This window comes from Eriocheir sinensis, chromosome 27 (assembly GCF_024679095.1).
Source record: "Eriocheir sinensis breed Jianghai 21 chromosome 27, ASM2467909v1, whole genome shotgun sequence".
NCBI lineage: Eukaryota > Metazoa > Arthropoda > Malacostraca > Decapoda > Varunidae > Eriocheir > Eriocheir sinensis.
Genome location: NC_066535.1, coordinates 3,965,585 through 3,978,966, shown reverse-complemented (window position 1 = coordinate 3,978,966; position 13,382 = coordinate 3,965,585). Strand labels below are relative to the sequence as shown.

The 13,382-nt window shown below is 49.2% G+C and overlaps 1 protein-coding gene across 5 annotated transcripts in view; it reads left to right on the top strand.

The window, feature by feature from the left end:
• The window catches only part of LOC127004008 (thymidylate kinase-like), a 38,765-nt gene extending 36,457 nt beyond the window's left edge, over positions 1-2,308 (top strand). For all 5 annotated transcript variants that reach the window (XM_050871164.1, XM_050871166.1, XM_050871161.1 and 2 more), the window contains one exon: positions 1,350-2,308. In XM_050871164.1, the coding sequence (XP_050727121.1) occupies positions 1,350-2,114 (765 nt within the window). In that variant the 3' untranslated portion in view covers positions 2,115-2,308. The remainder of the gene's footprint in view (positions 1-1,349) is intronic.
• The last annotated feature ends 11,074 nt before the right edge of the window (positions 2,309-13,382 follow it).

Genomic DNA, 13,382 nt, shown 5'->3' with positions numbered 1-13,382 from the left:
ATTATAACATATGGAAGAACAGTTAACTTATTTTGGATAAAAATATTTGTAAGCATACAGAGAAACTTGGCATACATATTTTAGTGTTGCTAAAACAATGCTATACTTATTATTGAGTTTCCCTTACGTTTTGGGATGGGTAAGGGGTTTCACAATTATATTTAGATTATATCATGAAGGAATGTACATTAAAATAAGCTGACATAAGTATGAAAAAAAAAACACATTAAAATCCTTGTGGCGGTAACGCTCCTGGCCATCAGCCAGACACGCCTGCCATCCACACAGGTGGAGAGGTCAGGTGACTCCACTCAGGTCAGTCGGCGTCCTTGACCAAACAGAGAGGAGGAGGAAGAAAGGAATGTGCGAAGGAGGAATTAAGAGAGAGAGAGAGAGAGAGAGAGAGAGAGAGAGAGAGAGAGAGAGAGAGAGAGAGAGAGAGAGAGAGAGAGAGAGAGAGTAGGAAGAAGGGAATGTGCGAGGGAGAAATTAAGAAAAAGAAAGAGAGAGAGAGAAGTAGGAAAAAAGGAATGTGCAAGGGAGGAATTAAGAAAGAGAGAGAGAAGTAGGAAGAAAGGAATGTGCAAGGGAGGAATTAAGAGAGAGAGAAGTAGAAAGAAAGGAATGTGCGAGGGAGGAATTAAGAAAGAGAGAGAGAAGTAGGAAGAAAGGAATGTGCGAGGGAGAAATTAAGAGAGAGAGGGGCAACCAAGGTGGGGTTAAAACGTGGCAACGCTGTACTGCCGCTTATTCCCTAGAGGCCTACGTCACAGCCGCACGTTTGAGCTGGTAGTAGTATAGCTCAACATTGTTGGTTCGTGTCATTCCAAGTTTGGTGTTGCTGCTCCACAGGCCAGATGTCAGTTGAGGGCTGCTCCATAGCTTCTCTTCAGGCCAGATAGCAGTGGAGCAGTTGTTTTATTCCCACCATTTCTGAAAACATACAAAGTGACAGAAGGTGCTTCCATTTTCATGATCCACCCTTACTATATAGTCAGTTACACTGGACTTGAGCTACAGGCTCTATTACATTTATCAGTGAGCATTAATAGAGGAAGCCTGTACTTTAAAATCTAGAATAAGGCAACAATTCATGGCTCCTGTAATAATCCACAAAGCACCTGTGTAAATACCTGTGCATTTCATATCTGCATTGGCAAGGTTACTTGGCTTTACCCCTGAACCATACATTTGATTTAACCATGTTGCAAACAATGCCAATGCTATTTAATACCAACCCCTCAAAACAAATCTAAAGTTACATCACTGGTTCATACACATATAATGGAGATCCCTGTTCTCACTACCTGATTTTCTTAGATAATCATCTGTATATTCTCTATTACAAGGCAAGAAGAGGAGCGAAGGCAGCTGTGTGTGCAGTTAGAGGAACAAGGGCAGCTGTGTCAGGTGTCTTCTGCAACCAGTTGAGCCCAAGAACAATGACTAACGAACGCACCTGTAATGGCGAGGTCGTCACCACGGCAGGGACCAAGAGAGGAGCCCTCATTGTGATGGAGGGATGTGACCGCACTGGCAAGACCACACAAGCAAAGAAGCTGGTAGAAAACATGAACGCTAAAGGGCAAAAGGCAGTGTTCATGAGATTCCCTGATCGCACAACCCAGATAGGGGGCCTCATTGATGGCTACCTGAGCCAAGGTGTAGACTTGGAGGATCATGTTATTCACCTATTATTTTCTGCTAATAGATGGGAATTTTTGCCAAAGATGAAGTCTACTCTGGAATCTGGTACTTCGATCATCATTGATAGATATGCTTTTTCTGGAGTGGCCTTTTCAGGTGCTAAGAAGGGACTTGGTCTAGAGTGGTGCAAAGGCAGTGACGCTGGCCTCCCCAAGCCTGACGCTGTACTGTTTTTGGACCTTCCACCAGAAGCTGCCGCTGCTCGTGGCCAATACGGCAATGAACGCTACGAGAAGTTGGAGTTTCAAGACCGGGTTTACCAGAACTATATGGCACTAAAAGATGCTACTTGGAAGATGATTGATGCAAGCAAGAGTGTTGAGGAGGTTGAGAGTAGCATTACAGCAGCAGTAGATGAAATTGTAGAGAGGGAGAAGTCAGGGACACTTCCAGTCCTCTGGAACTGAAACCACTTGTGCAACCAAAGATAAAATACATTGCCAGCCATCCCAAAATGGTCATATATTCATCTAGGAAGGAGGCCCTCAATGTGAAGTAGGTCAAGTACAACTTTTAAGTTTTCTTTGAGGTTACATATTTTCAGCATGAATATATTTACTGGTGTTTTAAGGAGAATTTATTAATAAAAATTTTAAGCACAGTGGCTGTATCATGACCCAGTAAGGCAGAAACAAAGTTTTGGATTGTTGGTAATTGGCTGCACCTCAGACTACCATATGAACTGCATTTGGTAGTCTAGTTCTTTTTACTTATTTTTCAGGTTATTTTTTCATGGGGGAACTGAAGTGGAAGATTGGTGCTGTCAGGCCTTTTTCATTTGATTTTTGTGTGTAGAGAATATGATAGTGGTGCATATAGTTTCAGGGAGATTGATGGAATGGTTGGGAAGTGGGGTGTGGGTGGAGTGAACGAGAATGGATAATATCTTGTAGATGTTTGTGTTGAGAGGTTTGCTCTTGGCTAACACCTTCCAGCACAAGCTAATTCATGGGTACACATGGGTAAGGGGAGACATGAAGAATGTAATATATTATATAGCTGTGGATATGAGGTTGAGACAGGATGTAGTAGATACTAAAGGTGGAAGGAATGTTTAATGGATCTGACCACTTTACAGTAGTAGCCAAAATTAGGATGAAAGAGAAATGGGAATTCAGAGGGAGTGGAAAGAGGGGAAAGGGTAACAGCAGGGATCAAGCACAGTGCAGAAATGAATGAGGTGTATGAGGTATTTATAGTTCAGTGGTCAGGGCAACTGAGGAAGTAGTCAGGTATTGGTCATATGGAAGATGAAAGAAAGGGAGTGTGTTGTGGATGGACAGCCTCATCTACTACAGAATGGATATCAAGATGTTAGAATCTGTACAGAGAAGGATGACAAAGATGATTCAGGGGGTGAGAAACTTGCCTTACGAAGACAGGCTGAAGCATTTAAATCTACACTCTCTAGAAAGGCGAAGGTTGCGAGGAGACTTGATCTAAGTCTATAAATGGATGAAGGGCTTTAATAAAGGGGATGTTGATCAGATTTTGATGGTAAAAGAGCCAGGTAAGATGCGTAGCAATGGTTTTAAGTAAGACAAATTCAGATTCAACAAAGACATAGGCAAGAATTGGTTCACCAATAGAGTGGTGGACGAATGGAACAGGCTTGGAAGCCATGTTGTGGGTGCCAAAACCATAGATACATTCAAGAAGAGATTAGATAAAGCCATGGATGGTGGGGTTGAGAGTACAGGAGCTGCCTTGTATAGGCCAACCGGCCTCTTGCAGACTCCTTACATTCTTATGTTATGTTCTTATGATTCACTGGCCAACAACAAATTTATTGTCTTAAGTATTCTTAGCTGATTTAAGGACAATTTTGATGTGCTGAATCCAAAAATCACATTGGTTTTGCTCAATCAGGTCAACTTCTTTATCAATCGCCACAAAGTTTTTTACGTTCTTTTTACACATATAGGTATTTTCTATTTATGAGGCAAAATTCTTTACGATTTCTTTAAATAAACGAATTCTGAAGAGTTTACACACACAGAAGGTCTTGCAAAAATAAGCCCGATGTATTCTGCTACATCTGCGGAGAATACACCGTTTTTCTTAACAGCAATCCAGTCACAAGTTTCATAAAGCGTGCTTACCAAGCTTATTTTGGTATGTACCTTGGTGACCGGGATAAAGCTTGGGCACCACACATGGTATGCAAGACATGCACCGAGTATCTGCGTCGTTGGACCAAGGGCAAGAAGAGTGGTCTTAAGTTTGGAATTCCCATGGTTTGGAGCAAGCCGACAAACCATCCCATGGTTTGGAGCAAGCCGACAAACCATGACACTGACTGCTACTTCTGCGTTATTGATTTGACTGGGATTAACAGAAAGAACAAGTGGAGGCTCAAGTATCCTGATCTTGAATCAGCATGTCATCCTATAGGTCGTTGTCCTGAAATTCCAGAATCTGTCTGTGGAGAACTTCCTGACATTAGTGACGAAGATTCCTTCACTGTTGAAGAAAATGAAGAAGTGGTTCTTGATGATGATGCTCCACATCCTTATTCCCAAAAGGAGCTGAATGATCTAGTTCGCGATCTTGGCTTGTCAAAGTCCTCTGCCGAACTCTTGGCATCCAGATTGAAAGAAAGAAAATTCCTCTCTGACAGTGCTCGCATCACCTACCGCAACAGACATCAAGAGTACCTCCATTTTTTCTCTGAAGAGAAGGACTTGGTGTACTGTACAGATATTGCACAGCTTCTGCACAAGCTTGAAGTGCCACAGTACCAACCCGAAGATTGGAGACTGTTCATTGACGGCAGCAAGCGATCGCTGAAATGTGTTCTGCTGCACAACGGCAACCAGTTTGCCTCTGTACCCCTCGCTCACTCGACTACACTGAAGTTGGAATATGAAGCGGTGAAGTACGTGCTGGGGAAAATTCGTTATGATCAACATGAATGGTTGATTTGTGTTGACCTGAAGATGGTGAACTTTTTGTTGGGACAACAGTCCGGGTTCACCAAATACCCATGCTTTCTGTGCATGTGGGATAGTAGGGACAAAGCTCAGCATTACACGAAAAAGGACTGGTCTGTACGGGAGGAATTGGTGCCTTGCAGAGCAGGGAACGTCATAAACAACCCTCTGGTGGACAGAGACAGGATACTCTTCCCACCGCTGCACATCAAGCTCGGCTTGATCAAACAGTTCACCAAAGCTCTGGACAAGGATGGCGGCTGCTTCACTTACCTGTGCCACGCTTTTCCAGGATTGACCATGGAGAAGTTGAAAGTGGGCATCTTTGACGGTCCTCAACTCCGTCAGCTCATCAGATCCAGAATTTGAAAACTCAATGAACGAAGTGGAACTGGAAGCGTGGAAGGCTTTTGTTCTTGTCGTGAAGAACTTTATTGGCAGTAAGATGGCCAGGAACTACCCAGAACTTGTCACCAATATGCTGACTGCTTTCAGAAACCTCGGATGCAACATGAGCATCAAAATGCATTACTTATTCTCACACATGGATCGGTTTCCTGAGAATCTGGGATCAATGAGAGACGAGCAGGGGGAGAGATTCTATCTGGACATGAAAGAGATGGAGACCAGGTATCAGGGATGCTGGGATGCAGTCATGATGGCTGATTACTGTTGGACTCTGAAGAGAGACATCCCTACTGCTGAGCATTCTGGGAGTTTGAAGAAACGGAAGTTCATGCCCTGAATTTTGAACAATGATGACCTAATATCCAATTTACATGTACTTACCTCTATCAATGTCTACTATTCAATGTACACTTATCAATTTTTATAACAATGAATTGTGTTAGAAATTTTTTCGGATGAGGAATAACAAAAATCAACCAAAAATGTCACAAAAATGTAATCTATTTGGTTGATCGAGATCGAGAAAATCGAGACCGAGAGAAATGGGTGTCATTTTCGAATTCAGCAGTGCAAATTTGCCCTAAATCAGTTGAAGAAACTTTTTATTTTTTATTTTTATTATTATTACTATTATTTTTTTTTACCCCGTGTAATCTAACATGGTGGCAGGGTGAGGTGCTGGAGAAAGGCCATTATTGTGCTGCTACATAAAGGGAAAGGAAATAGGGATGACTAACTGATAGAGAAATAAGCTTTGTGTCAGCAATGATGTATGGAAGTGGTTAAATGAAAGGGTGATGAAAATAACCAGTGAAAGAGCTGCAGAGGTAGAAGGAAGGAGACCAGCTGGAAGACCGAAGAAAACCTGGAGACGGTGTGGGGAAGGTTGCATGAGAAGGATGAACAAAAGTGATTATACGTTCAAGAGTGGGACTCAACCCATCCAACACCAAAAGGGAAAACAAGGACGTTATACGAGAAGAATATTGGTAATGAGCAATGGGTTTTTTAGAAAGGGAGGTGATGGGATGAATGGACCAGACCTTTGAACTGAAAGTGATGGTTAGAAAATACCTAAAGATGGCCTATGATGGTTGACTCCAGGTTCTTGGGATGTCCTGAGTATATATTGTGTGGAGGGGCATTTGGAGGGATTTCGACAATTGTTTGTACAGTATTACTGCGTTTCCTGACAAGTTATTGATTCATCAGAACCTGATGGAACATAAGATCAGGTATTCAAAATGTGGGAAAAAGAAACCTGCTCCTTTACAAACATTTGTGTGCCAGTCAAGGGTGCTGTTCTCTGTGAGGTGAATGCACAGGTAAGTACAAATGGGTGCATTACAAATTTTTTTTACGTGGAACTTGAAAATGTCTCATCCGAAATAAAGTAAAAACAAAGGCTGCCATTCTTTACCTGCAAACAAAGAATCTTGAGCAGTCTGCAGCAAAGGTATGCACTAACCTGCATCTTGGACGGGTGAATGAAGCAGCAGCTGCCACGACCTCGGGCATGTACGTGTTGGTACGTACCTGTAAATATTCACTTCAATAGACACAGGAAGAATTTGTATCAAGGGTTACAGGTAACCAGAGATGAACTTACAATACAAACTTTTCTTTCTAATTTGAATTATCAAAATGCAGTTCAGTTTAACATTTTCATACATTTTAGTTCCCTTGGTTAGACTATCAAACTTTTGTTGAATTTTCAGCATTCGTAAAGAGTTTCCTCAATCTCAGACAAGTAAATTATGACCTTACACACAGACCTGCTTTGTGCTAATCTCTTGACTATGCCAATTACATTGATTACTTTTAAGCGCGCGTGCAGCTATGGTCGTTAATATACTGTTTTATAAGAAATTTTGGTTAAGATTCGTTTTAGGTCCGTGCCAGTATCTCATTACCTACCTTATGAAACATCTTTTCTACAAACCTTCAACAGTCATGGAAACGCTTTGAAAATCCAATTCAAGGACTTTTTTTTTTTTTTTACTCTTGAAAATATGGGATAATGTTTACGAAAGCGCGTCGCCTCCTCTGCTGGCCGCGGCGACACTGCAGCGGGTATGGCGAGAAATACCTCCTCGCCACCGGCGTATATAGGGGGGGGGCCACTCGGCCATGGCCCCCCCCCTTTGGTTCAGTTTTTTTTTTTTTTTTTTTATCCTGTTAAAATTTGGCGATTTTTTTATTTTTTTTTATTGATATTGATTATTACTAAGGATTTCAGAGGCTGTGCGGCCTCGTTTTTTGGGAATAATATCGTAACGAACAATCGTATCGGTACGAGATTTTGCGACAGTGTATTTCACACACTGCCTTAATTTTGAAGGGTATCGCCAACCGCCACAAGTAGAGAATAAAGGCACTTGTCCCTATACCAAGAGGGTAAAGTCATCAGTGTCAGGCAAAGATACGAACACAACTACCAGAGGCTCCGCCCACCTTGTTCCTCTTCCCTCCATCTCCCGCCTCCTCTCTCTCTCTCTCTCTCTCTCTCTCTCTCTCTCTCTCTCTCTCTCTCTCAAGATCGGCTCTGGCAACACTGTTGGCGGACGTAAACAAACGCCGTGAACTTACAAAGTTCATATTTCGCCTTCCCCTGCGTCCCCTGCCTCAAGATACCCAGGGAACAGTGTGTTAAGAGTGTGCAGGCACCCGTGGTGGCCACCATGGGTAAACACCGCCCTCCTGTGCCCAGGAACACGCAGTCAGGAGTCGGCAAGGGCAAGCATCACCGCCGTTCCTCCACCTCGTCTGCCGCTTCCAGCGACCACCCCTCCCACTCCAGCCCCTCCAAAGGACTCCCTGCCGCCCCCCCTGCCCCAGGACGACCCAAGGCTGCACGTACCCACGAAGACATGGACGCCACAGGTGAGAAGGTTGCCTCTGTTAAGCCTGCCGCATGTAACGGTGCCCTTGCCTCTGGGTCCACCTTCACCGCTAGCGATCCCTCACCTGCACTCCCTCCCACCGCTTGTGATGCCGACCCTGCTTCCTCCACCGTTTGTGGTTCTGCCCTAGCACCCACTTCCACTGCTTGTGATGCCGGCCGTGCATCCACCTCCACCTCCACCGCTTGTGAAGCTGCCTCTGCATCCACCCCTGCCGCTACAGCCTCACCCCCTGTGACAACCCTTGCCCTCCCCCCTAACCCTACCCAGCATGACCTAAATAAGGAAGATGATGATGGTTTCACCCTAGTCTCACACAAAAACAAGCGGAAGGGAAACGCCTTCCACCCTGCATCTCGCTCCACTCCCCTTCCCCTTCCAACAGTGACAGTGGCCCCCTCAGCCCCACCAACATCCAACTATCCTGCTTTCAGGGTACCAGCACAGGCCGAGTTCCCCTGCAGCTACGACGCCGTGGCAGCCCTGGAGGACGAGGAACCCTCTCTCAAGACGCACAACCGCATGGGTCGAGACGGGAGCTCAGTCCTCATTCCGCTCGACGAAATCAGCTTTCGCTTCCTGGAGGAGACAGCCAACGATCCTGGGGCCTCCATCAGGGTGATCAAACTCGCTCCACAAACCCAGGTGACCAAAGGTATCGTCATGGGATACCCACTCCGTCTCCCTCTCTCCATCCTCCAGCGCCATCCCCAGGTAGAGGAAGCGGTGCGCTGCCAGACTTCACGCCACAAGGAGGACACAAGGCAAGTGCTGGTAACTCTGAGAGGCCCGCTAATCCCGTCTCTCACCCTAGGCAACTGGGGAACGTTCTACCTCCGCCCCTATGTGCCCGAACCCCTACGATGCCACCGCTGCCAGAAGTTTGGACACCACCGGGCGACTTGCAGCAGGAACCCGATATGCGGTGTATGCAGTGGGCAGCACGACACCCAGAGATGCCTCACCCGCTACAAAGCCAAGGAGGATGTGACGCACCGCTGCCCAAATTGTGGAGGCCCCCACCACGCCTGGAATCCTTCCTGTCCAGTAAGACTGTCACACATCCACCATGGCAGGGAACTCCAGGTCAACTGGGTAAAGGAGCAGCAGACTACTACTGTATCCCCAGCACCTCCAGGCACTTTTGTGTGGGGACAACAGCAGTCCTCAAATCGCCCATCACCACCACCTCCAACCCAGGCCGACTTCCCCCAACTACCGACTGCAACGACTCCGACGCCTACGCCACCTCTGCCGCCTCCAGGACAACCCACACCATCGACACACACTCCAGCAACAACTCCAGCAACACCGTCTGCCACAGCACCCCTGCCTCTTCCACCTCAGGAGCCCCTGTTCACAACAGCAGACCTCAAAGAGTTTGGGAAGCAACTGGCCCTGGGAGTAGCCACCAGCATTGCCCAACTCTTAGGGAAAGATGTGGATCAGGACGCCCTGGAAAAGGCCATGGAGAAGACGGTGACGAACGCAATGGAGACGCTAATCTCCAAGCGCTCTCGACAGCCCCGGAAGCCATCACCTGTCCGGGTAATGAGAGTCCGCATAGAGTCATCCTCCCTTCCACGCACCTACAAGACACCTCACCGCCCACCCAGCCAGCCTGCACCAGGACCCAAGACCCCAACCCAAGAAACAAAACCCAAGGCATTACCATCCTTCAATGGAACTGCCTTGGAGCCTACTCCAAGCTACCAACACTGATGGAAACTGGGAAACTGGAAAACATCGATGTCTTCATGCTCCAGGAAACACTGCTCTTGCCCAAAACCCCCTTCAGAATTTCAGGCTACAAATCCTTTCTACTGCCCAGAATAAATGGGGCCTCACGTGGGTGTGCCATTCTTGTACGACACCACATTGCATGCCAGGAGCTAGCAGCACCACCTCACTGCGGCGACCGGGTGGAAGTCCAAGGCGTGATCATTCAGCTGCACTCAACTCCACTAACCCTCTTCAACATCTATGCGCCACCTCAGTCTACACCTGAATTGGGAGAACTCTTCACAGCAGCCAGCGAAGAACCAACCTTCATAGGGGGAGACTTCAACGGCCACCACCCTCACCTAGAGTCTCCCTCTCCTCCCAACACAGCAGGCCGACACATCGCAGAGCTGCTGGAAGAAGCACGAGGAGTAGCTCTACTGAACGACACCTCTCAGCCAACTCACATCAGGGGCGGGCGACTCGACCTCTCCTTCATCTCCACACCCTTACGACCTGTGGCCTCCTGGTCTGTCCACCCCACCATCACCAGCGATCACTTTGGTGTCACCACTCACCTAGCCTTGGACAACTTGCCCCAACCCCAGCTGCCTCCTCCTCGCTACAACATCAAGCGAGCTGACTGGAACGCCTTCACCTCTGCCTTGGATAGGGCACTCGCAACTCCACCTGCCACTACCGACCTGGAGGTGCTAGAGAGCCACGTAACGCACGCCTTCCAACAGGCTGCCAGCGAGGCCATACCACTAACGAGGCTCTCAGGCACCTTCCACAAAGATCACTGGATCTATGGTGAACGAGTGCGGGAGCTCAACCACCGCCTCAACACAGCCAGGAAAACCTACCGCAAACGCCCCACCTCCCCCAACAGGCGTTACTTGCAGGCTGTCGCCAAACACGCTTGCATCACCAAGCGGCGATTACGAGAAGAGGCCTGGCTCCAGTGGTGCCAGGGTCTGGATGCACACTCCACCCTGGGGGAGATGTGGACCAAACTACGCTCTGTCTCTCGCCCTCGCCCCCCTTGTCCACCAACTCACCCTAACCCACAAGAAGAAGCTGAGCGACTATCAGCCAGCTTTGCAGACCGCACCTCGCCCCACCAACTCCCACACACCACCAGGGAGATGCAGGAACTTCTGGCAGCAGGAAGGGCAGCTCTTGTGGAGGAAGCCTGCACAACTCCTGATGCAGCTGATGTTCCCTTCACCATGCAGGAACTGAAGGGCTGCCTCAAACGTGGTGGCGACACAGCTCCAGGAGCAGATGGAATCTCCTATTCCATGCTTAGACATGCTGGCTCAAAGGGCGAGAGCACCATACTACACCTTATTAACCTCTCCTGGTCAGAAAGCCGCATTCCCAAGCCTGGAAGACAGCAGTGATTCAGCCCATTCCAAAACCCAAAGATCCCGGCTCCTTGCGCCCAATCTCACTGCTCAGCTGTTTAGGGAAGACAGCAGAACGTATGGCACTCCATCGCCTACAGTGGCGAACAGCTGACCTCCACCCATCCCTCTTTGCATACCTTCCACAAAGAGGCGCCACTGACTGCGTAGTTACCCTCCTCACCCACATGCGAAGAGGCCGGGGTATTGCTGTCTTCCTGGACTTGGAGAAAGCATTTGAGCTAGCCTCCCCTCTGGCAATCCTCTCTGCCCTTGCTCGCAAGGGGATCGGGGGAAAACTCCTTGCATGGCTGAGAGAGTTTCTCCATGGCCGTGGAGGGCAAGTCCGCTTCCAGGGACATGTTTCGAGGCGCTTCGACCACATCAATGGCACACCTCAAGGCAGTATCCTCAGCCCCTTCCTCTTCAACGTTCTCATGGAGGAGCTGATGAGCGTTGACTACGGAGAGGGGGCTAAGCTCCTCTGCTATGCTGACGACCTTGCCCTAGTCCTGAACCACCGAACCTGTCTCCATCAAGTTCCACACGCCCTCAACCAGCTCAACAGGAAGTGCACAGAACTAGGGCTCAAGATCAACTTTGAGAAGTCCAAGGTCATGCCAGTTGGCATGCCTTCCCCTGAACGGCCCTTCCAAATAGCAAACCAGGACCTCGCCTACACTACCACCCACCAGTACCTGGGTGTCTGGCTGGACAGTCACCTTCGGTTCGGCACTCAGGTACGCTATCTAAGAGAGCGCGCAGCAACTCGCACCAACATCCTGCGAGCTCTGTCCAAACAAAACACGGGGGCATCCTATCGTGTCTTACGCGCCTTCTACACACACGCCATACGGTCTATCATAGACTACTGCGCTCCTTGCCTGTGTTCGCTCTCCCCTGCACTCACAAAGAAGTTAGAGGTGGCACAAAATGACGCTCTCCGGGTCATTCTAGGAGCCCCGCCATGGACCCGCCTGACCAACCTTCGCCTGGAAAGTGGCTTCCCATCACTCCACCACCGCATCCTTGCCCGAACATCCACTGTAGTTGGGAAGTTCATGAAGCAGCAACCACACGGCACAGTCTCCACACAGCTGCTTCATGCCTTCCAGAGACCACCACAAGCCACTCCAGACGGGGACTGGATACATGATGCCGCCGACGCAGTCCGTCACTTGGAAGTGGAGAGGCTTGTCTGCAGTGGCTCAGACCTGCCACACCCTGGCTACCACTCCCCTCCACCCTGGGTTCCTGGTCCATTCCAGATGAGCCTCCCTACCACCTCAGCTCCTAGGGCCTCTCACCCCATCACCCTCCGCCAAGAGGCTTTGCAGCGCGTGGCTTCGATGGACAACAGGACTGCCAGCCACTACTACACCGATGGCTCGCTGGGCGCCGATGGGTCTGTGGGGGCTGCCTTCGTGTGCGGAACCCAGACAGGACTGTGGCGCCTGCCACCGCAAGTCTCCATCCTGCAGGCAGAACTGGCAGCCATCCTCTGTGCCCTGCGTCACGCCACTGCCGATATGAACACCACCATCATCATCCACTCCGACTCGCTGTCAGCCCTCAAGGTCCTGCAGGCAATGAGCGTCAGAGACAACACTCGGCTCATAACCACCATCCTCCATGAAGCCAACACCCTTGTCTCACTGGGCAAGAACATCATCCTGGACTGGGTGCCAAGCCACGTTGGTCTGAGAGGGAACGAGAAGGCTGACCGTGCTGCTGCCACGGCTCGGTCCCTTCCACAGATCACCTTCCCCCTTGCCCCCAGCCTGTCCTACATTAAGAACAAAGCATCCCAGGCGGCCCTCTCACTCACCCGACTAGAACACGAGGCCGTCCTGGTTCAGGGCTCTGCCTCTGCCTCGTGGTACAGCACGGCCACCCACCACAAGCCTGTCATACAGCTCCCCAACACCACACCCAACACCATCCTCGCCTCCATCCGCCGCCTCAGACTCGGGTTTGCCTGCTACGAGGAGGTGGCAAACAAGGATACCCCACCCTGCCCCCACTGCTGGCAAGCCACCCGGAAACCTCTGCTGCACTACATCCTGGAGTGCCCCCTCACCACCCCGCTGCACCCGCCCGGCCCACAGCTCCACCCTGACGACGACACGGCTCCCCAGACAGCAGCAGAGCGAGTGAGCCTCACCCAAGACTCCACCCTGGCAGAGGTGGTGGCAAAATTCCCACCTCCTCGATAAGCTGAAAACTGAAGACATCCTCTGACGGGCCCGCCGGCCCGTGCCCTCCCCTGGGAGGACAAATCAACAACAACAAACATCTCT